Source organism: Falco punctatus (assembly GCF_963210335.1).
Source record: "Falco punctatus genome assembly, chromosome: Z".
Classification (NCBI taxonomy): Eukaryota; Metazoa; Chordata; class Aves; order Falconiformes; family Falconidae; genus Falco; species Falco punctatus.
Genome location: NC_137586.1, coordinates 30490846 through 30516494, shown reverse-complemented (window position 1 = coordinate 30516494; position 25649 = coordinate 30490846). Strand labels below are relative to the sequence as shown.

The following is a 25649-nucleotide window of genomic DNA, read 5'->3' as shown; positions in this document are numbered from 1 at the left end:
TGATTTAACTGGCCTATAATGAACTGTGCTTTAACAAAGCCCATTGATAAACAGACCCAACAGCCTTTTTTTTTTTTTTTTCCACAAAAGATTATCCCTTTAGCGCTAAATTTTACACAAGATTGACCTGATACAGCAATCCTTTTTTTTTCATTTCTCTCAATGAAAACTTTAGTCATCATGTTAATTGTGCTTTCATGTTTTGAAAGTGCCTCTTAAACCCTGCTGGAGTAACCTGACCTCCACAGCAGTACCCTATGCTGACATTCAATCTGAACAGGGTGTTTCTTACTCTGACACAGCAAATCAACCACCGTCCATTACAAAGCAAGTATCTTAGCGTAGGAACATTTACCCGTTTACCCCATAGCTCACCACAGCAAGGCAGGGTGATATGTAAAGGCACATTTTCACTATTTGTGATCTATCTCAGTGCACAGATATAGCACCTGCAAACTGCTTCCTCTTTCCCTCAGCCTGTGCCAGGCTTCCCCTCTAGGCAAAAGGGGGCTGAGGGGCAGCCAGGATGCCCTGAGCACTATTTCCCCTCCTCCAGCTCCCAGGGAATGACTGGGCTGTGTTCTGGCAGCGTGATCCAGCCCTTAAACCAAAGTCACTGCAAAACAACTTTTCTTAATTCAAGTTGGTTGACTCTCAAGTGGTGGAAAATGCTGTAATATAAAGTAGTAGGAAAACCCCCCATCACTCAGGGAGTGATACCAAAGACACTGTGATTTTTCAGCTTTAACCTTTCTAGCTAGACCTGAATGTGGAAAGCTATATACCTTTTTCTTGCTCGAATAACTTAGTGTTTTCATATATTCCTTCAACATTGCTGATCTAATTGTAAGTTAGTCCACAGATCTCAGAGGTGAAAAGTCAGTTTCCCAAGAAAAATGATGGAAATGTGGTAAATATTGCCATATTCACTGGAAATATCACCAAAATCATCATTTAGGATCTCTTCTTGCTGTCTTGGGTTGATTGATGTTGTTTTAAATGGGATTCAGATCTCCACTTTTAACCTACCACCAATTCTTAAGTAGTTTCATCTGCCTCTGCTGAAGCTGGACTCGCTGCAGTAGGGCTGTGGTGCAGACATATGACAAAAATATGAGCCACTGGATCTGTGTTTCCTGAAGCAGTGCAGAATCTTGCAGAACTCGCAAGCAACTGCAATATTGCTTACTCTGAGTAAATATCAAAACTTGCTTCCTTGTTAAAAAAAAGCAGCAAGTAAAATAGGTAGAAGTGCCTCCTCAAAGGTGTTTGCTGTAACTGTGTTTGTATCAAGAAAGAGATAGATTTGTTTATTTTATTAAATTTCTTTACAGTGCATATTTTCTCTTTTAGAAATTTGAAATTTGTAGCCATACAAAAACATGCAGTAAAATAGTTATAAATAACTGACTATACATAATTTGACTATACATTTGAACTTACATTTGTAAGTAAGAATACATTATTGCTTGCCTACATGACAATTCCTTTGGATTATTGCATGTCAATATCTCATATATTGTTTATTTAAAGCTTTAAGAAACACTTTTCAACACCTGGTATTTAAGGTACCTATTAGCACTTATTAGGTGTTTTTTCAGTTAATTTGACCTCCTGAAGTCTTTGTGTGATAGGATGAGCTATTGTCTATCTTGTTTTTTATTTGGGAAGCTGAGCTGCAGTGTTGAGTTGTTCATCTTAAAAAATGCATTTTAGATTTAGATGAGAAATCAGATTTCCTGTGTGCTTGATCCACCATTGAAATTCTATGCTTCTTCAAAAGTGTACTGTGAAAAGAATAAACCCAGGAATTAACCCCCAGAGCAAAAGATGCAGAAGCTTCTGTGTCTGTGAGATTTCCAAGTTTATCTAGATACATACCGGGTTCTTTCTACTGTTAGGGCCCCTTAAAAATAGAAATTAATACACCGATAGGGAATTCAAGTCTGCCAAGATGTGAACTGGAAACATAAAGACGTAAATCCACTTGGCCTTTACCCAACATTTGCAGCCATGAATCAGGGAGCCTGATGTCATTGTATTTCCCTTTTTATACCTTTCTGTAGAAAACAATGTTTTTAAGACCTTATGAGTGTTTTGTTTTTTTTTTTTTAAATCTACCAGTAGGACGTTTGCAGCATAAACAAGTTTCATAATATTTTTGTGAAAAGCCAATGATAACAGCAAGATTACACTTACTTGAAAAATTTGGATTGCTGACTTGGAGGCAGATACATCATCAGATTAAAACTTAATAAACCCCTTCAACTGGTTCTTCTACATTATTCATTTATTTTGTTTGTTTTGTAGAGTTAGATATTATCTGTATTTATAAAATTGAGCTATTTCTGTAGAGAATACTATTTGTATTTGTATGCATTACCATTGGCAAATTCGTTAAATATTTATTCTTTATTGATCAGTATTCTTCCTGTTCTTAGCCAGTAAAAATAATAGTCAACTCAAATAAATACAAGTTTCATACAAGGCAGGAGCATAACGCTTTGGCTTCAGAGGCCCAAACCTATTTACACCACAGCTGATGAAAAAATTTGCATTGATTTCTGCATTGATGTATGAGGAACCTTTACAGCAACTTTTCTTCAAAATGTTAAAGTTTTAAAGTTGTTTTCCTAAGTGACCTTGTTATATATGTATTGCCCATTTATGCATACTGTTAAATTAACTGAGAGTGTTGAACTTGAGTACAAGGAATTAGGGAGAGATTTTCTCACATGTAGCCTTTCTTTAATTTTATGTGCGTATGAAGATAGAAGAACCACCACTGAATTGTCTAACTGCTTACTTACTTTATTGCAGGTCGCTCTTGTCGTGTGAGTCTCTGGCATCTACGACGTTAAGCTTGTCAGAAAGTCAGTCCACACTGAGTGTTAAGCAAGAGTGGTCGCGTGGGTACAGCGCACTTCCTTCTGTTCCTCCTGACCAAGGTTTACAAAATGGCAGTGAGCTGGGGGACTTCTTAAATTTTTCACCCAGAACATCTGTGTCCAGTAACTGCGTCTCTAACTCATTACCGTCCTACTTACATGGAATGGAAAATAAGCATTCCACTTGCTCTAGTCCTCACCATTCCTCAGCCTGGTCTCCAGCAGCCCGCTCCAAAAAGAGAGTGCTCTCTCTGTCTCCTCTGTCTGACAGCATTGGGATTGACTTCAATACAATCATCCGTACATCCCCAACCTCTCTGGTGGCCTACATCAACAGCTCCAGGACATCACCAGCAAATGTATCCCCACAGCCTGAGGTCTATGGACATTTTTTGGGAGTGAGAGGAAGCTGTATACCCCAAAATTGCTCCATTCCAACTGCCCAGAAAGACCTTCTCATGGCTAATGGCAACATCACCTTTCCAGGGTATGTTGAGAATGAGGCTGGTGAGTATCAGCGGATGCAGCAGCTGGAGCAAGCCAGCTTGCAGGCAGCCACCACACGGAACATGGCAATCCAGCAGGGCATTCCACCTGCAGACAACGAGGTGGTGGGTATCCTGAAAAACGAACACCTGGATGACTTCTTAGGCTGTACGGTCAACATGCCTTCTCCACCCCTGCTGCCACCACCACCTCCACAAGGGCCACCCCCACCGTACCATGCTCAGCAGCACCAGCATCCACACAGCCTCCCCAGTCTCATTCAGCTGCTGCCTGCGCCTCCTTCTTCCCCCAGCACCCTGCTCAATGAAGATGGTGACCCAAACAATTTCAATGGCAAGCACAGCTGCCACTGGGTTGACTGCAGTGCGCTGTATGGCCAGCAAGAGGAACTTGTGCAGCACATAGAGAAGATCCATGTAGATCAGAGGAAGGGAGAGGACTTCACTTGCTTCTGGGCAGGGTGCCCACGAAAGTACAAGCCATTTAATGCCCGTTATAAACTGCTGATTCACATGAGAATCCACTCGGGAGAGAAGCCAAACAAATGCACGGTAAGTGTGAATGTTGCCTCTCTTACCAGTAAAAGGCTCTCTGTTACCCGTGAAAATAGAAGTGTTTTTCCTAGTTAATGGTGTGCTTTTTTAACTAGTCTGTGTGAATGAATGACTGCTCCATTTTTCCACCTAGGTAGAAAGGAAAGGTGTTCTTTAATTTGATATGTACTAACAGATATGATTAAGAAAATTCTGTTTTCTAGATTTATAAACTTCTACTGTAGACTGCAAAAGTGACATGGTAGATCTTCATAAAGCAAAACTTAAGTTCCATCAGTAGTTAAGTACCTCCATGAAGGATATATGCAGGAAAAGTGCTACAGAATAAATGGCACAATTTATCTTGAAATATCCTTTAGTTGTGTCACTCCTTTTTGACATGAGGAATTTTTAGGATCTTGCATAATGTTACCATGAGAAACTGAGAAGGGCTGGGTATTTTTTAAGGCAAATTTGTTTAATTACTAAGAAAAAACAGGCCCACAGCCCTGTTTCCATGAATACAGTAGGAATAAAACATGTAACAGTTTATCTGGTCACAGATTCTAGCAGTGAGTGTCCAACCCCTGTTTTCTTGCTGTTTTTCTGAGGGTGACTGCAAGTCAGTCAGTCATATATGTATCACATGGGCTAACAATCTAACCAGTAAACCCTAGAATCAGTTTGTGTTTAGACTCCAGTGAACCATCCATCATCTTTGTAATTCAGACCGTTGATTGGCGTCACATATAGTCTGTATTTTGGATGACAATTAGTTTACCCTTGCTAAGTGCTTATCTAGTGTCAGCAGAAAGCAGCTTCACCTATGCTGTTTCCAATCCTCAGTGTAACATAGCAAAACAATGAGTATATAATTTCTAGGAATAATAAAAGTGCTGATTACTATTGACTTGAAAAAGAAATTGTTTACATGTTGTGAAATATAAATTGGTGCTGGGAGTCTTTTCAGTGTGTGCCTAGTTGTGTAATTTTCTTATCATGATATAGACGTTTGCTTGTACAATAGATAGAGGAAATTCTTTTCTTTCACTTTTGTCACTTCAAAGGGCCAACCTCCTTCACAAACAGTGGATGTTTTCCCAGATTTCTCTCTTGAATTAAAAGGACCAGGTAGAGATTGTGTCATGACACTAAGGAAGACTCTTTATCCTTCCCTTTTGTCACACCAGAGCTTGAACTCCAAATATTCTTTTTAAGTTCCATAATATTCTCTTTTCTGCTCTCCAGCTGTATTGGAGTAGAGTTTACCATTAATTTCACTTTCTCCTCAGGGATTTCTCATCAGCTTTGTGGGGAAAGAGAGTCAAGAAAGTAATTTTTCAAGGGAATAGCACATGGAAAAAAAGAGATGGAGACAGATGTCAGCAGATGAGTGAGAATAGGCAACAGTATGAAGAAAAGAGGGAAGGAATGGTGAAAGAGCACTGAAAAAAGAGTAATTCTGAGTACCCAGGGGCTTTCTAGGAAAATTACAATGAGGGATCCAGTAAGACTGGGGAAAAGTTCTGCTAGCAGCACTCTGTGCTTCCTGCCCTGCCTGTTCAGAAACAGTATTTACAGTGACCGTCTCATGATATGAAGCTTCCTTGAGAAGTCCTTGGCTTTGAAGGAATGAATCATCATTCAGTGGCGATAAATATATTAATGTTTAAGATAGGGTACTTCATATGATAATGTTTCTGATATCACTAAACCTAAAGTAAAGTCTGTGCCAAGTCATGCTTTGTCACAAAAAAATGAGGTGTCTATATTAGCTTCTCAAAGAGTGATTGCTTTCATAAATATTAAAAAAGTGTAATTAATTTTACTGAACTTCAGCTAGTATTCGTGTATAGTGCCAAGAAGTCTGCATATCAGAAGCAACAGTCACATGCTTATCTTGCTTTCATGTTTGGAAGTGTAATGAAATGTAGAAATATTCAGAGTGATATGATTTACACTCATAATATGGGTGTAAATATGGAATATAGGCCCCCTTTCCTGGAACAAGCATGTAGAAATAGCATTCTTTAGCTGGGTTTAAGTGAAACAGCTTGCTGCTTTCATCCTTTACCATTTCATAAATGGTGTGAATCTGGAAAAATGTACTTGGCTCTCTAATGCCAAGGGGCCATGGACTGGAAGTCTCAATATATTTAGGAAGTTGTACTTCAGCCAGACTTCATACCTTTCTCACCAAGCAGTGAAATTCACAATCCAATCAATACAATTCAACATTTTAAGCTGAGACTTTATGTGAGGTATTAGGGAGAACACTCTGGGCAAGATAATAAAAGATAATAAAAAAGTATGCAAAATAAATCTGAAGCTTTTCACCAAACCTTTATCAATCTATGCATTTAAGTGATAAATCGGAACAATCCATTCATAAACTTTTATTTGTCCAGCTAGGGTCTTTCTATAATTTATTTTCTGGTTCTATGTGTAGGATGCCTCTTTCTGTAAAAGCTTTGTAAAGTAGAAGTCTACATCCAGTGTAGCTTGCCGACTGATAAGAGGCAGTCTAGTAGACCAGGAAAGGAAGGAAAAACGCCAAATACACACCTATTATGTGATCCAACCAGATTTACTGCAGAGAGTATAGCAGAAGTAATAGGTCTTCGGGAAGAACTATCTTACGTGACGTGTCAAACACCCTGTATTCAAAGGCAGCCAGTTGCACTAGTCACCCTAGTAACATCACACAATAGTCACTGTGTGAGCGTTGTATGTGTTACTGGTTTCTAGCATTTTGCAAGAGGCAACCTTCTCTTTTTTTAAAGCTTATATTGCAGTGTGTCCTAGGCAGTATATTTATCATGCAGTACTTGTTTCTGTGCAGATGAGTGTTGAAAGTGTACCAGTAAATACTGTGTTGTATATCCCAATAGACTGCTGTGACAGTTCAGCAAGCTTTGCAAGTTTTAGTAATGCAAGGTCAGGGTTACTTCTAAGTCGTATCCTTGTAACACTGATAGAGATTATATGGAATCAGATGCACAACTAATTATAAGCTGAACTTCAAAAATCATTTTATTATACTCTGTTACTGGTCTGTGATAATGAAATCATGTATTTTGAGAAAAGACTTGAAAAACAACTAGGACTGCAGTACCTGATGTGCTTATAGTTCAAATCAGAGCCATGCAGACACAGAATATTCCTTTGACCGCAGCATTTGTTTTGCCACATCTGAACTATTTTCTTTTTATCTATGTAACAAAAATTTGAAGTGATGAATTATAGCTACAAGTGATAGTCTAGTCATTAGTTCCTTCTTGTTCTGGATGACCAGTCTTCAATTCTGGAAGATATAAGTGTTGTAGAGTGAGTATTAATGAGGTAGCAGCACATAAAATCATATGATGATTGTGATAATGAGATCCGAACTTAAAGGCAAGCATTCTTAAGGTCAAAACTTAGAACATACTTGTCCCTCTGTACAAAGGTAAGTAGGGTGGAGTAGAAAATAATTGCATACTAGTCCTGATAGATTTGTTTTGTATTGCTGTTTTCCTGTGAATCACACTCTTTTTTTCCAGCTGTAACTGAATTTTGCTGCTGAAGCTGCATGTTTAGGTTAGGTCTTGGCAATTTGATCCAATACACTCTCTCTGTGTACTGAAAAACCATGGTGTATTTTTCATTGCTGCCCATTTGCAGAAGACTGGTTCTTGTTCTAAAAAATGCACTTTAATTTCAAAAAGCATGAATTTCATAGAGTCCTGTATTTTCTTTTATATGGGAAGCCAAAGTACGTGACTATACTTGGCCTTTCTTTATTACATAGAAATTTGTGAAGCTGAAGAGTTGCATGTGAGTTGCGTGAAGTTGCATGCGAGAGGCCTCACCTGAGGTTGACTTGTTGGGAATAGGAATTCATTAAATAGCCGTTAAAATGTATTGGGCTACCTTACTATTCATTAAAATATCTTTCAGGTTCTATTCCAACTTACTACATCTGGAATGCATTCTTCTTTTCAGTGACCTGGTTTAAAGACTAAAAAAATTGTTCATGGCATGGTAATATATATTTAGTATCTATTCCTAAAATTTATGTAAAGTAGGTATGGCACGTTTGAATGTGTTGTGTATTTATTTATTAATCTGTGCATTAGCTTTTACTTTGTAGGAATAAGTTAAAGAAAAAAAATGAATGAAGAATTGATGTTGAAATGCAAGCAGTTAGTATACGAGTAGTTGAGGTAAAACCTGTAACGTTTGCAAGCAGTTACCATACAATGGTATCTGAGGTTCCCTCAGATTTCCTCTGTGTTCGAAAAAAAGAGAATTCCCAGTAGCTGTGGAAACTCCACAGTAGCAATTGGCAAATGGTGACCTTTTGCTCTCTTTGGCTGTACCTGTGAGGTTATTTTCTACTCAGCGTTCCTTCTTTTAAGTGAGTATTCTTGTACTTCTCAAGTTCAGCTGCAATAAGAGGTACTTAATTAGCCTTATTGTCATGCTGTGCAAACAGTAAGCTTAACATATTTATTCTGGTGTAAATAACAAGAGCATGTTGCTAGAGATAAATTTTAGCCTCTCTTTGCAGTTTCAGTCAGGTGCAGTAGGAATGCTTCCCCTTTTGAAACTGCATTCAGTCTTTTTGCTTTCTCTAAGATCTCAGCTATGCTTCAGCACAATGCTGTTAGTATTTTAACGTATGGGATAGTAATACATACACTGCACTTTTTATCACAGCTGCTTGATGTAATTCAAACCAATAAAATGGCTAGTATTCCTGTCAGATTTGAAGCAACATCCATTTAACATCTGCTGCGTATCTGAAACCATCCTATAACACATCAACCTACTAAGCATGTGAAACAGAAGGTATGGTTAGAAAAAAAAATAACATAAAACTTAAAACATTTGTATAATACTTTTTTGAGACACAAGTAAACATCTTTGGGTGAGCATGAGTATTTAGGTAGGGGTGTGTGTGTGTGGTATTTGAAGAACACGTGTTTGGAAGATGGTATTCAAGATGAAATTTTGATTAAAACCAGAAATGCCTTCTGTAAAAATGATGGGGAATTCTTGTCCATCTTCAGGCTTTAGCAGTGTGCCTTCAAATGGTGTGTTATGTATGGCATATATATTGGAACTATATATGTATGGTACTATATATTTTATACAGCACATGACAGTTTTTTGTTGATAAAGAAAGACCATATCAAATCCTATATTGTGCTGAAATCTTAGAAAAATAGAAACTATAAACGTTTTTTATTTTGTTTTTGCTTACATTCTTGCAGAAGAATTTTTCACTATGCTAAAGTAGCAGTTGAGCACCTAGTCTTAAATATGGTGAAAGAATAGTAATTTATTAGTAGAGTCAAGTTGCTGAAAGTTAGAAAACACCAAGTTTATAGTTGCCTGTTGCCCATTTTTGTCACCAGTTCGGTAAGCTAACTGAAACAGAAATACCATGGAAAAGGCAGAGATGTAGGAGTAATTAGACTATATCATGGTGTATAGACACAGAAAAGGTGAGATTTAATTTGCAACCATAAAGCTATGGCTTCCTAACTCTCACAGTCTTGTGCAATCTTGGTAACCTACTGGTTTTGGTTATGATGTTTTAGCTGTTTAAAGGAAAAACAAATAATGAATTGTGGGTGTGCTTTCGCAAACAGCTCAAACTCATGTGATCACATCAGATGGCATCTAGCCCAAGCTAATAAATCTTACCTCTCAGCAATGGTATAATGTTCTTTAATATTATACTTCCAGTATGAAATACATAATGCATCTGTAGTTAAAAATGTAATGGCATGTACTTTTCCTGTGGCTGCTTAAGATGCAGAACTTCCATTTGAGTTCAGTGAGCACCTGAAGGCGTATGTTATCCAAACTACTGACCGTTAATATCAAAGCATCTCTTCATGCATTCAAAAATGCAAAGCAGACTCTTTTCTACATGCAGATGTAGAACTGATGACGTTGAAAACCGATAGCCAGAGAACAATATTCCATGTTACAGAATAAAATCTATGAAACCTATAATTTTATGCTTGTTCTTCTAATGAATAATTTGATTTTCCTGTTAGGTATTTGAACCAGCTTTTCTTCCCTTTTGACTTAGATATTTGGAAAATTTAAGACAGATTTTTAAAGAACTTTTTCAAACAGGCATCTTCTTAGTTTCACTGTAAGCCAGAATATGACTGTGAAGTATCAAAAAATAACAATGAACATTCCTAATTGCAGACGTGTTTGTGTGGAAAGGTTTCTAATTTATTACCTCTTTGTGCATAGGCACAAAGATTGTATTTTATTTATTTTCATTTTCCTGTGGATTTTAATGGAACATTTTTGAGATTTTTTCATTCCTGTGCCAAACTATAAATAAATGGTAAACTAAAACTATGAACTCCTTAAAATTTCATCTACTTGAAATGTAGAATCCCAAATCAAAACTTTTTATCTGCCAAAATTTCAATTGTAGAAAATGTGAAGTTGTTTTTATTTTGTCATTTTGTTTTGTTTTTTAATACTAGAGTTTTAAATTACAAAATTATTTAAATTCAAAACTGGGGGGCTAATGCTCAGGTTGTGGTTTTGGAGCATGTTTGTGTGAATTGGAAATTTGATTAGTCTCCTAAGTCATAAGCTCTTTTTAGATAACTTCTGCTCTTTTCTGCCACTTTTAATTTTGATTTTCAGCATCCCTGTTTGGTTGATGACTGGACCTTTATCAGGAATAGAGTGAGTAAATTATAAAGCTTTCTGTTTGCTGATAGAAAAGCCTAACAATATCTCACAGGAAAACACAAGATGCAAGTTATGATACAGTCACAACAGAAATAGACAGAAACCATTCCCCAAAAAAATGATTCTGCTTTAAAGAAACAAACACAGAAGTAGAGGGAACTAGTTAATAGATTATGCTGTGCATTGCAATGTTACTTTTTCCGAAGGGAAATACAGTTTTAAGTAAAGATAAACATACTATTGGCTTTTCTTTAGGTGATTGACACTGTTTTCCTAAGGATTAGAGGTTTAATTAATGCTTCTGGCACTCTGTGGAGAACTTCCCGAACATCTAAGTCTGATGGTTTGCCTTTAAAAACAAATGTTGATAGTTAAGCATCATAGAACCATCATGGGTTTATTTGTACAGAGTAATTAAGAAATGGGTAAATGCCATGTACCTTTTTGTGCACATATAATTGTACTAGTTAAATATGTTGCAAACCAAAATGAATATATTCTGAAATTTTTGGAGATGCTAAGATATTCTTTGACATTTTTTTCAGCATTCAGATTTAGTTTAAGATATTTTTACTGACTTCATGTTTAAAGGGATCAAGGGAAGGGACCGGTCCTGTGAATTTTTAAAGGGTAAGTTCCACAGCCATAGTCTCATAGACTTCAGTGGGATTCTTTCAGGCAGAATCCTGAAGTCAGGACACAAACTCAGTGATTCCATTGATTTCAATGCCATGTCTTGAGTGCTGCTTTATACACATATTTACTTAGAATCATAGAATCATTTAGGCTGGAAAAGACCTTAAAGATCATGGAATCCAACCGTAGACCTAACACTGCCAAGTTCACTAAACCATGTCACTGAGTGCCACATCTATGGGTCTTTCAAATATCCCCAGGGATGGTGACTCAACCGCCCCCCTGGGCAGCCCGTTCCAATGCTTGACAACCATTTCAGTGAAGAAGTTCTTCCTCATATCCAGTCTAAACCTTCCCATGTGCAACTTGAGGCCATCTCCTCTCATTCTATTGCTTATTATTTGGGAAAAGATTCTCTCTACATCCTCCTTTCAGGTGATTGTAGGGAGCAGTAAGGTCTCCTCCCAGCCTCAGCACAGTATCCCAAACACTGAGGCAGGTCGAGAATTGGCTTGGTATGCTCTGAGCCCTGAAGCGGTTCTGTTCCACTGCCATTGCAGTCCCAGTGAGCTGAGGTGGCATTCATCAGATGCTAAAAGCTTGCCTACTTTTATGGATAGGTGCTCGCAGGGTAGGTTTCCAAAGGACTTGGACAGTATAAGGATTAAGCACTGCTCATAACATGCTTATAGTGGGCTCTCCCTAAAAATGATTTATTGAACAGGGATATTACTAATACAGCTGGTGCGGTGGAGTCCTCCTTAGAGAAATGCAGTTGCTGTTAATCTTGTGTTAACAGGGCTTGAATAACTGCTGAACAGACCTTTCTGAACAAGGCCACATGGAAACAGGGAGGTCTTTTTAGAGGTGATCACTGTGAAGGTTCAGTCTGTGACTATGTTAGAGTGCTGAACTAATTGAGAAAAGGAAATTCAGAGAGAAGCTGGTGAGGATGCTGTGACTGTGTTTTCTAGAACTGCCATGGGACTCAATTAGCTCTGTTCAATGCATCTAGGTTTGATAAATATTGGTATAGCCACATGGTGACTGTTTTCTGATACCACCTTTATCTACTCAGAGTGCTTGTTTTTCCTGTCTATTAAAGACTGCTTCGATTTAGGTTTGATACTTTCTTACCATCGTTTTTTAGGATATATAGCAACTTTATAAGTACTCAGCTTTTGAGAATTAACACACATCATTACAAAGTTGAAAATCACAAGTGAATCATTTTAGAGAGATGACACTGTGTCAAGAAAGTTTTTTAGGAGCTGTTTCTGCGTGAAATGTTGAAATGTGATGTTCCTCATCTGTCCATGAAGCAGTGTGCTTGATACAAAGAGTTGTTATAAATAATTACCCCCCCCTCTGTTTTCTCCCTCTTTGAATGCTTTGTTGGTCATCAGCTGGCACAAGGTCAAGGAAAAGATGACTGCATGCCTTTATGGGTACACTTCGTACATTTCTATAAATAAAATCAAACAACATTAAATTGCTTTGGCTTTACTGTATTCTCTACTGTTTAACATTTGCAGAATTGCCTCTAAGGTTATTCAGATGTAAACATCAAGCAATGCCACTGTTCTTCAAGGTCTGTCATACTGCTGATGTATGTATGTTTTCCTAGAAACATTCGGATTTCTGTTGTAAGAAATCACAGCTATGCAAACAAGCTTATCTGGGCCAACAATAAAACATCATTGATTCTAATTAGGAGTCATCAGATAATAGAAAAAGACAAGGCTTCTTTTGTTCCATCAAAAGCCTGCTTTGCCTGCTTGCAAAAATGCATGGATTTCTTTCCAGTGGCTTTACATAATTAATATGACAAAGTTTCAGTCCTGTGATCTTACAGTTTCCAAGTGATTCAGACACACTTCTTAAACCTTGTTTAAGGTGTTTGATGGCTATCTGTTACAGAAGTTGGTAGATGGCATGAACATGAGGTCTGTTTTGTTTGTTTAAAGAAATGGGCTGTGCGTAAACTGTATTAAGGAATATCTACGTTGAGACTGCAAAGATTATTGAGAGTGCTTTTTTTAAAAAATGAGCCACTGTTGAGAAACAAGGCTGCCCAGCTCTGACTGACTCACAAGGACTTTGGGTTTTGAATGCCTGGACAAATGTGGTCTGAATCCATTGTGTGAATTAACTAAGTTGTGACACTGATTTTCTGTCTGCACCAGTGAAGCGGGTCCATTATCGCATAACTTGTAAAGGAAAGACATACAGATTGAGCAAATACTGTGGAAATCATTATAGTTGATAGCTCTGCAGGCAGGGTGATTGATAATATAAAATATATTGCCAGTTAGACTCAGACTGTTAAACTCAGTTAAATAGACCTCTGTGAAGCTTGGGTTGTGAACATGGCATTTCAGTGCATCATGGAGAGTTTGGTTCCAAATTAAAAGTAAGCCATCTGCAAGATTGTTGATCTGCTTTAATTGTGATAAGGTTCTCAAAAGTCTGTCATGTATATTTCCGAGAGCTGACATTTCTTCTGAAGGCAGAGGTCTGCTACTTCTGCTTCTGGTCAAGAGTTGCTGAAGGATCACTGAATGCAACACTAATCTCAAATACTGAGTGTGAATCATCACACATTTGAAAAACAGTGGTGGCCTTGTTGGAAACATATCTTCTCCCCTCATCTTTCATCCACACACAATGGGGAAGCTTTGGAGTTATTTTTAAATTTACTTTATGCTTACCAGTGCAAGATGCATAGTGGTCATATGTTGCAGATAGTCTTTGCAAGGCTTAGAAGACAGCAAAAATGAAATCATCATAGCACTAACTTCAGTTCTTACACTACTTTCATCATACTAGTATCTGGGCACTTTATTTTTTTCCTGCTGTATAAGAGATGGGTCACTTAATCCATCACTATGGGCTTGCTGAATTAAAGCTAAAATGTTCATATCCTTCTTATTTATGCTGTATTTTGCTGGTGTGACAGACCCTACATTACCATCAAGCAAAACCGGTATCAAAACGGTCAGCAAGGAAACAGTATACCTGGACGCTCTCTGAACTTGAGGGAGACAGAGAAGACTAAAAGTGAGCTGCGTAAGGAGAATTCTTGATTGCTTATATGAAGGAGAACTGTGTTCATCCAGCCCCTAGAGATTTCCATGACTGTGAAGTTCTGATACAAATTTAGCTTAAAAATGTTAGGAGTTTGTGAAGAGGAACAAAAGATGGGAAGGAACTGCTTTACTAAGGATAAATAACTATGAGAAGCTGCTGCAGTAAATATGCAGTCTTCATAAAGGAAGGAGAGTGAGACAAACCCGCTCTATGTATATTCCCAGAAAATGAGAAAAGCAAGTAGGTTATCTGTCTCTTTGGCGTTAGCTTGAGGTACTGTTTTTTTGTATCAGTAACATGTAATCTGACTGTGAGGCATGAGGCCTTTAATGGCTCCCAGCACACAATACAAGGTTGCGGCAGGGTGAGGCAGCTGCGTGTTCCCCTTTAGGTGGAGGAGTCACACCTCAGGTGAGGATACAGAGAGCATGTCTGGGGGTGTGCAGATGTAGAGCATTTCTACAGCAGACTGTGTTGGTGGCAGAGACTGGAAACAGGTGCTGTGGTGTGTCTTCTTAGACAGGCTGCTGACTGCATGGGGTGTTTCTTGCAGCTGCTGCTCGTTTCTCTGGGGATGAGGAGGAAGGAGTTGAGTATGTAGTATGACTTTGACATGGTGTCACAAGGAATAGAAGAAAATTAGGCTAGCAGGCTTTACATCATACGTGATGGCAAGGTACCAATTTTGGCTATTCTTGTTTTATGAATACCTGCAGTTTGCATTTTTTTCTTTCAATTTTCAACCTTTATAGACAGGATTAAGTTAATTTTGTATTAGTTGTGAAGATTTCTTTTCACAGTCCTTGTGAAATTCAGTGGAGTTGGAGCAGTCCACAGCATTAATCATGGATATATGTTATTTGGATCTATTCTGGCATGAATCTGGCAAGCTCAGAGTTTAGGCAGAGGCAGCTCACTTCTGTCTATGTAAGACCATATAGGTATGATCTTAGTGATGCTTAGAGCCTCCCTCAGTGAACTCCTGATGTAAGGCATACAAACAAGAAGGTCATCTTTATTAAGTTCTGAAGAAAATCACAAACTCAGTTACTCTGTTTTACCTCTGGAGTGAGCTTGGAGAAGATACAAAAAATGTTCTGTTAGTGTTTTAGAATCTGATTCGTTGCTGTGGGTTTGGTATATATACCCTGTGGTGCTATGTATTGCACGAATTTTCATTTTTATTGAAAGGCTTTTATTATTATTTTTTTTTTAAAGAACTACTTTTTAAAATCCTTTTGTATGGTAAGAGTAAGCTGAATTAAATAGCTTAACTCTTCCAATTTTTTAATGTCACTCGGGGTACTTTGCATTAACTCTTTAGTATTTTGGCTTGCTTGATCAGTAGACTTTCCAGAAACTGCATATTTTTTCCTTCTGAAGTTAAAAGTTTAGACAAAATGCAGTTTCTCTTAATGAATTGTGAACGTGATTTATTAACAGATAGACTTTCCTTTTTGATTAAATTCTTTAGAAAGAAAAATGTTTTGACTTTTTTGACTTGAGTCCCAGAAAAACAATTGTCCATTGTATAAATTTACAGTAATTTTTTTTTTTCAGGGTAATGATCTGATAAAATATTGTGTCATTGCCATAACACCCTCCTCCCCAAACAGTCACCACTTCAAAAACAAATGCAGATGAAGAAAATAATTTAAACATGTTACTTAAAGTTGTACAGGAAGTTGTAAAGTATTTGACCTGTGTACAAAAGACACATAATATTATGTTTTTGGAAAGCTAAAACAGTAAATGAAACACATCTGTCTCTGGTAAGGAGCAGACACAGTATGTTGTATTTATTTGTTTGTTTTATTTTCTTTTAATATTTTCATCTTTATTAGCCTGAGGGATAAGATAAAATGCTTTGTTCTGAGATTCTGTCTTTGGTTCTGGTCATACCAGAGTTGCTAGCAATGTTTGATCATCTAAGCTTCTTAGTATTGTTGCTATGGGAAGCTAATGAACTTCTCAAGTTAGGAAGAAATACGGTAGTTTTCATTTGCTGACATAATTATACACAAAGTTTTGTAGTGTCAGAAGGTGAGCTAATGTACAGATACAGGCATTCAGTTTCAAATGACTGTATTATCAGAGTTTTTCATGTTAGTCGCCACCTGCACGGTAAATCATGATTTCTGAACGCTTAGTCCACTACAGCTCCTAAGGTCAGAAATGCATTTTATTTTGCATTTGGAATAGACCGGCTATATAAATATAGTGTTAATACAACTGAACTAATAGGTGGTAACTTGTGAAGTATTAGTATCTCAATGGCTCGCAAGTGTACCTGTTGACTACGTATGAGAAGGAACTGTCAGAATTGTAAAACATTCTGGGTGATTTTCAGTAAGTCTGCTTTTGAAAATGTATGGCAATTTTTATAGATTAGCCCTGGTTTTTGATAGGAACTGGAGGAATTCTGGAGGATATTGTAATTGCTAGGAAAAAAACCCCAAACTGTTAAAAATTGGAAGTATTTTTTCCTAGTTAATCAAGACCTTGTAAAATGCACTTGAATCTGTAAAGTTTATACATTGGTTCCCATGGTGCAAAAACTGAACCTTACTATAAATCAACTATTGATCATTGCTAAGGGCTTTGTGGCTGAACTGTGAAATGAGATGGAAGGGTAGGGAAGCAGCAAAGAGCTTTATCACTGTCCTTGCAACAAAGATTGCCAGGGTGTTTCTGCTGTATTTCCTGTAGGGCCTGAAGCACTTCACAGTGAAACACCTGACCTGACCGTCCTTGAATGTGGCCTCGTAGGGAAAATGTCATTAGCACTTGGAACAACTTATTGGTGGTATTCAGGAGGTCAGGTGGATTTTAACATGCCATTGTTTCATTATTCAAGAAAAGTTAATGACATGCATCCTGACAGGCATGCAAGGGTACATATAGTACATGGCCCATACACCTATCTCACAGGGCACCCGTCCCAGCACATGTCAAGTTTGGCCTCGTTGCCTTTCCACACAGGTGTATGTGTTAGAATCTGGAGATAGTTATGAATCACATTCTTATATAAAGAAGCTGTTTGAAACCTGGTTTGCTTAGTTTTGCTTCATAAGGTGTATGTAAACAGACATTTTGATTTTTGAGAACTGCAATTTCAGAAAGCTCAGGTTTTGTTTGTTATAAATATCTCTTCATAAAATATCTCTTGTGTAAAACATGCTGGCTCAATTTACTGCCTGTTAGAACAGCAACCAAAATATCTCAGTCTTGGCTACTCAACAAGTATATAGTCTTCATAGTTTGTGGTAATAAAAATATGTTAGCCTTAGTGTAGGTGCCCTTTAGTTTAAGCGGTAATCTTTCAGAATACCCAGATGTTTGGGAGCATCACGAATTCTTCTCTCATCCATTAGAGGAATTATGCCATCTGGCATACAGGTGGCAAAACATTAATTAGATCGCTAGAGGTGCATTGGAAAGTAACACAGGTTTAGGCCACTACAGATAGCTGAGTTGCAAGGCACTAATTCTTTCACAGAAATAATAGATTCCTTTTGAAAATCCTGGATGATTCAGAAATAATTTGAGCAGAAATCAAGTCCCAGGTATCACCATACCCTCTAAGAATAACTAAAGCTGACTGTGCTAGAGCTGTAAACAAGACTTTGATCTAGCTAAACCTGCATTGAAATTCCAGTTGACAGCTGGATTTGTAGATTTTAAATAAGGCCAAAATAATGGAACAGCATATGCTGTCCTGTCTATTTGACTCTTTCTAATAAAAATGGCTTTTATTGCTTAACAACCTCATTAGATTTTTATACTAATCTCTGAGCTTAACAACTCTTGGTTTTATTAGGACATTAAACATATATTTTCCTTTTTTAATATAAAACCTGCCATCAGTGATATAAAACAATTCTTAAACATCGAAGCTTTTCAGTGTTGCTATACAAATCCATCAATGGTAACCTTCTTTCAAAATGCATTTTTCAGTTTGTTGTAAGGCAATGCAATACATCTGTATTTAAAGGGCTGATAACCTCTCAAACAGAGAACAAAACTGACCTCACTTTGGGCTAGAGACCATCAATGGGAATGACAGCATCATGGATAAGTGCTTTTCCTCACCTGCCAGTGTACAACAGTAACTACAGAACTCAGCTGATACTGAAGTACTATTGATTGCTGACTTTTTAAAAAGGCATGTCTGCATTGTCTTTTCTCTGTTGAAAGGAACGCTATAAGGGACTCAGTTTGCAGTCAATTAATCTGGAGTAATTTGTTTCCCTGATTCTGCTACCTGGATAGTACAAGCCACTTTCTGTGGTGGATAAAGAGACTTAGCTGATAAAGCAGTTTATTATATTTCTCTGCTGTAAAGTACACTGGTCTTGCTCACGGAAAATGTTAGTAGTTTCTCCTTTGTTTGAACCATACCTCTATTTTTCCAGTAATCGTTGTCTGTGACTTAGATCTCGTTAGGATTATGCCAAGGTCACTGAATGGCATGTCAGCTTAATTACAGCGGCTTTCAAGCTGAACAGTTCTGACTCACAAATAGGAATTCACAGTTAGGTAAATGAACAATCTAAAGTCTCTGAGCTGCATACCATACGATGCTTAGCTCTTTGCAGAAAGATGCTGAGTGAAGACTGTTCCTTGGCTCCACTGAACTGCATCTGAAGTTCAAAAGGCTTTGGCGTGCAACAGGACTAAGTCACCTAAAGGGCTGGCCATGGCTTGCAGTTTTTAGCTGTCTAATTTTAAGCACTTTAGAAGCGAACAGTCCTGTGTTATCCCAGTTGAAAAGTTGTATAACAGTGGTGGGAAGTGTGAGGTGTCTGGTACACTAAAGGAAAGAAGGAAAGGCACCTGTTAACAACAGAGTGACTTCACTTTTGTAAACAGTGAAGTATTAAATAGTTCTACACACTCCACTGGGGGGGGGGGGGGGGGGGGGGGGCGGGAAGAAGAAAAGGTCCAGCCGTCAAGCTAAAAGTCCAGTTCTTAAGGAAAGGCATAAGCAGCTTGCACTCTTGCCCCAGAAGTTTCTGTGTGTTGAAAACAAACTTATTATGTCAGGGCATGTGTCATTGCTCCAAAACCGTAAATGTTTCTGCAGCTGGGTGATGTGAGCTGCATAAGAATTTTATTCCCAGTGAGAGGCAGCTCCCTTTTTTAGTGGTCTCTGTTTCTTTTTAAACTCTGTGTTCTACCAAACTGACATCCACATATCTTATAGATCAGACTGCCATGTGCTTCTATAATATAATGGGCTTTATTTTGCACTTCAAAGGTCTTTTGCAGTGGTGCTTATCTACAGAAACATCAAGTGGATCTAATAAAAAATGTCAGAATACAGAGGAAAGCAGAATACAGCAAGAAACAGAATCTTTTTTCATGCATGCCTGAGTAGATACATCAACAACATTCATAATTTATGCTTATAATTTTCATGTTTGTTCAGATTTGAGCAGAAGTCGGTTGTTTTTGAGTACAGGGGAAACAAGAGAAAAGTGCATTTTTCCAGTTGGGAGAGAAAAAAAAAAGGCAATAAAAGCATAATATTGTCCCTGAAGTTAAAAAAACTGAAGTGAGTGGGTAACCTTGGTTGACAATAGACAGTCAGTTCTAGTGGTCAGACCTAGGCAACAGTAACCCATAGGACTGGGTGCTGTGATTATGTTCCAGGTCAAAGCTGAGAAATGCACTGTTTCAAAAACCTCGTCAAGAGTGTCTGGCATCCAGTGGCTGAAACCAGCAATCTGAGGGCCCTGTGGTGCAAATTTGGATTTGGGCTAGAATGGGAACCTAAGCAGGCCATGGGCAATGGTTAAAAAGCAGTAACTATAACAGGGCTGATTCCTGTCCAATACAGGATGAAGACTTGCAGGGCAAGCAGGGATCAGATTTGAGCATCTTCGCTCTAGCCTAGAGGCTGTATCCTATGAGCTGTGTCTTGGCTGTTCCAGGCTACTCTGTCAGCTTCATAGGCTTGCTCTTTATCTCTGGGAGTATTGATTTACTGGAGCACAGCTGTGGCCGACTCTATCTTGGTTATTTTATTTAGATTGGGCTGATCCTAATTAAAAAAGAGACATTGCCATGTGGTGTCATGTAACTGATTGCCTGGCTGGGACAGATAAAGCGCTGGCAGAGAGAACTTCTTGAGAGGCTCTTAAGTTTTCTGACAAAGTGTAGCTTTCACCTTGACCTCAGTTTCTCAGGATGTCTGAGAACTATGCTTTGCTGCAGTGGTTTGCACTCTTTAGAGAGCCTAGTCCAGGGAGAGAGAAGGGACTGTACAGGACATGTGCCTTACCCATTTCTCTGTACTGTTTGCACAGGTTTGTGTATTCTCAGTGTGATGCATACAGTAAGAGGTTATAGGTAGAACACAGAATATAATAAAAATACTAGACCATTTTATTGGGGAGGGAGAAAGAGAAGATGGGTAGGTTCAAGGTTTTTTAATATTTCATATGTTTAATTCATTCTCAGTAATTAAACTCACGGGGTGAGTATGGAATGGAAGAGAAAAATCAAAAAATGGAAGTAGTATGTCCTTTACTTTAAAATGCACATGGCTGTTGATTCAGATTTTTAAAATGCAAAAATTTTTCCAGCTAGCTTCAGATATGAGTTCTGAGCTTCTCTTATGAAACAAGCAACAAAATGAACCGCTAACATACAAGTCATTACAGTCTCTTTTATCAAGATATTATGGCTTGATTTAATTTTCTGTGGAATTAGTTTGACAGCTGAAAAATCTCACAATTACTTCAATACAAATTAAGTAGCTAAACTCCTAGTTAGCACATCAGATATGAACGGTTATTACTGAGTATATTTTGCTACGGTTGACTTGGCAATCAGCAACAGCAGCGCTTACATGTAGACTGATGATGGCCGACCCTAATCAGCTTGTACAGTTCATTGTGACCTGATGCTTCCCTGGGACACTGATCAAAGTCCTGTGACTCTTTCTAATGCAAAGAGTTACTCATTATACTCAGCACATTCTATGAGGGGATTGTCAGAAGATTCAGGACTTCTGTAATAAATCTGAAGCATGTAGAATAACCCCCAGTCAGATATGGTAACCTGATATTTCTGCATGTCTTCATTACTGTATATAGTAGTCTGGATTAAAAAAAAAAAAAAATCTTTTCAAAACTTGGTATCTCAGCAGTATCTTTCCAGGAGAGTCCACTATGCAAAGGTGTTTAAGAGGCAAGGAACAGTAGCTGACTGTGCTTGCAGGATATTCATTGATGTTTTTCCTCTTCGAAGTTTCTGACTCAGGGTAATAAAATACTAAACCAGGAGTCAACATTGCTTTTAAGACAAAAATCTGAGCTCTGTGAAATATTGTCATTGCACCATCCAATAGAACATGTTTTGCTCTATATTTTTCCTTCAGCATAAACAGGATAATTTAGGACTCATCATGCAAGCGATGCAAAGAACAGGATCTATAATTTCCAGAGTCTCTTCTAAATTTTTAAAGTACATGAATTGCCTGTGCACTGACTGGCAGCACCAGGTTATGTCACTTTAAGGGAAGGTTTGCTGTACACCTGACATCACTGCAAAAGTTGTGTAAAATTAGATGAGTTTCAAGCATGTACCTTCTTCTCTGTCACTGTTAGAATTTCATGTTCAGAATAAAAAGAATACAGTCTTTCCTAGGAGATGGGGGGAAGGAAAGTCTGTGTGTACTTCATTTTAAGTTTTACTCATATGGGCAAAAGCAATGCCGTTACAGCTGCCTTGGCGTAAGTGGTAGTTCAGCCCTGCTGTCGCAGCTGCTCCTTGACAACAGACCATGCCTCTGAGGACAGCAGTCTTCCCTCTGGAAAGACTCTGAAAAGAGGTCTGTGGTCCTCGGTAAGGGAGGATTTTCCTCAGGGAAATCTTGGAAGCGTCGCTCCCTAAACAGCGTAAGATTTGCACCCAGCAGTCATAGTCTGCCTCTTTGCTATTGCTTAATTCTCTGGGAGGGACCGTGTTCCCCAGGCTGTAGCAAGGGGCTGCTCCCTGCGGTGACTTCTCCAGGTACCTCACAACCAGAACAGCAACAAAAAAATAGGTGTGCTTTCTTTAAGGCTAAAAGCTCACTCACAGGCTTGAAAGAACTTGAAGACTATGTTAATAGTGCCATCTGGTGACATTTTGTGTAACCCTATGCTATTTCTGAGGCAATGCCATACTTTAACATGATTTTTTTAACTTCTGTATGTGAGAATGTTTTCTGCTATGTTAATTAAATAACTAATGGACTAGATCCTCAAGCATCTTTTGCTTTTTAGTCTCATGCCATGAGACACTTTTCTCAGCTTGAAGGCAGTTCTTTAGACATGATGACAGGACCAAAGGTCTGCAGTGGTGCCTTGACTGGGGATTCCACACTGTAAGGGGGATTTAGGACAGTATTGAATTGACAGCTGTTATTAAAAAAAAAAAAAAAAAAAAAAGAAGCTGTGTGTAACTACTGGCTATAGTATTTTTCACTTCTATTGATACCTGGTACTGTCTCAGTTATGCTCTATCAGTTATGTGAGGAGGAAGCCACTTTAATGGGATATATCAGTAGAGATGCATGTGTAATCACACGCTCCCAAGAAGACCATGCACAGCACTGGAAAATTTGCAATGCGAATGAAGCTGTAACTGTAACTTCAAATTGGAATCATACAAACTGAGAACCTAGGTGCTTTTATTACATTTTTGCTAATGTGGCCAGTGTATGTGTGTGCCTGCTTCTAAAGGTCTCACTTAAAGCAGCAGCAGCATTAAAACTAATGTCTGCAGTTGTACCTCAGAGCAGATAGAAATGAAAAATGCTGTAACTCAGCATCACAAATGACTGTTGAATTAAATTCCTTAATGTCTAACATGCCTTTTTTTTTTTTTTTTTTTTTTTGTTCAGAAAGGGAACAGGCTGAGTTACATTTTCAGGATGCTTAGTGTGTAGTTTACTCCAGTGGTCTAAAACCAAAAATACTTTTAACATCTGAAGGCATAGGAGCATAGCAATCTGAAAGTGTGGAAGGGGGTGGAAACTAAATCCTATCTTTGTTTGTCCCTAATATTTTAAATTCTTACTCTGCTTAAGAACATTAGGAAGAATATCGATCTTTATCATGCCATGAACAGATCTATTGCTGTTAACATTCAGTGAAACCTGGAAATGGCCCACAAACAAAGGATTTTTTTGTGAGATAAAGCTGATGTGCAACTGGTGGGTTCAATAAATTCTGAGTAAATGCTGTTTCTGTGATACAGTAATGATTCACATGTGTGAAGCAATACAGCAGACTCTCGAATGAATGAGTAAATATTAAAAGACCACAGGACCAAAGGGACATCTTTCTGTTTTTGGTGAGAGGGACTTTATTTTAAGAGAGAGTGTTAATGGGATGAGAGTGAAGTGAAAACAGTCTGTTACGTAATCTGGCCCAACCATATACTAAGGACTTTTATATGGTTAAACTTTGAACCAATAACTTATGGATAATCTAAATATCCTTTACAGAAAGGCATTCAATCTTTAAAATCTCAGGAAATGGGAATCAGCAGTTAGGCTGGTAGCTTGTGTGCATGGTTAATTAAACTTACTGGAAAAACTGTGCCCTTTTCCTAATTTTTATTTGTATAGTTTCAGCTTTTGGACATTATATTACTACTAAATCAATCACATTAAGACCAAACTAGTGTACTTTAAATAGCAAGTAAATACTTCCAAGAACTTAAGACCTCACAGTAAGTGTTGTATTGTGTTACTAGTCCTGTATGGGGTAGCTGAAGAGAAATGTTTTTCAGTCTTACTCAAATATATTTATTACAGAAATATAAAATAAATTTTCTTGAAGAAATTAAAATTTCAAGCAGTTAAATAGCTTCAATGAAATAAAATATGTGGGCTACAGTCTATTATTAAAAAGAGTGCTTTGATCATTCAGGAGGGATAACAAGTTTTCTGTAATTGTCACTGCAGATACTCATGTCTGATTCTCTTTACTTACAATAGTATTGTTCTGAAAATATTATAACATCTGTCTAAATACGTTCATTTTAAGCATAGTTTAACAATATTATATCATTACCTGAAAGGTGAAGTTACAATCTGATAATTTTAAAATGCTTTGACCTCTGAAACAATGTTTAAAATAGATTTTAAATGTTCAAGAAAAACGTAAGTAATCCCAGGGTATACTTGTAAACTGTGTCCAAGATACCACAGGCTGTGTTACTGAGGGCTGTTGGGGGATTTTTTTCTTCAGTCATATAATTGACTGTTTAGCTTTTTGGCATCATGGAACCAAACTTTAAAAGCTCCTGATAAACCCACTGACTTCTATTACGGTTACACAGGTTTGAGTGATATATGGCTCTGATGTGACATTCTTAGTCTGAGTGGTTAAATTTACATTAGAACTACCATACTATTTAAATTGGTTGATGTAAATGGTGGTGAAGGAATATCCAGGGTAAGATTTTGGCCCCATGTTTACCATGCAAACAAACAAAAATTGAGTGCTGTTATATCAGGTATTTTTGGAATGGTTTTCTTGTTTGCCTTGTAATAGATTCCATTCAGCTGCTTTAATCACATGATTTCTGTTTAGGTTGCATGATGACAATGTAGATAGGTATAAAAATCTTCAACTGACACATACTTTCATTTGATAGAACATTATAATAGACACAGTGGCCTTCCTTATTTGTTGACTTACTGCATAGAAGGCTTTGCCTATCAAGATTTTTTTTGGCCTGGTCACTAGGTATATCTCTTAACTGAAACTGTAATATATCATTGTATATTATTCTTCTGTGCAGTTTAACTGCTTGTGGTGTTGCGAAGTCCAGCATACTGGGTAAATCTAATTAATTGAAGGACACATTGCTTATTTTTTCTGCTTTTTGGCAGTAAATAGAAAATCTTCCATTGTTTTTGTATTTGCTGGAAAAAGACTTTTCTCATAAGAGAGTTTTATGGGGTATGTTAGCTTAGTGACACTTGCCACTAATTTAGGAATGAATGGTTACAAAATCCTGACTTGAGTTGCTAAATATGTTAATTCTCATGGTCAAAACTCTTAATGTGATGTTCATTGTTCTTGTGGAAGGTTGGTGCCTTACCATGAAAGGAGATGGGATTTATCTGAAGGACAAACAGTCCTATTCTTCTTTCCCTTAACATCCTTCCTGTAAGTGGTGCTAGTTCAGTTTCTGTAGAGGTCTTGCCAGGGCAGGCTGCCTGTAGGACGGCTGGGTCAGCACAGGCCCTAATTATCCATACTTGTGGCTT

At 37.8% G+C, this 25649-nt stretch overlaps 1 protein-coding gene across 1 annotated transcript in view; it reads left to right on the top strand.

Annotated features, from left to right (window-relative positions):
* The window catches only part of GLIS3 (GLIS family zinc finger 3), a 174763-nt gene that overhangs the window by 40472 nt on the left and 108642 nt on the right, over positions 1-25649 (top strand). Inside the window, exon 3 of the mRNA XM_080370950.1 lies at positions 2821-3946. Coding sequence (XP_080227076.1) covers positions 2821-3946 — 1126 coding nt within the window. The remainder of the gene's footprint in view (positions 1-2820; positions 3947-25649) is intronic.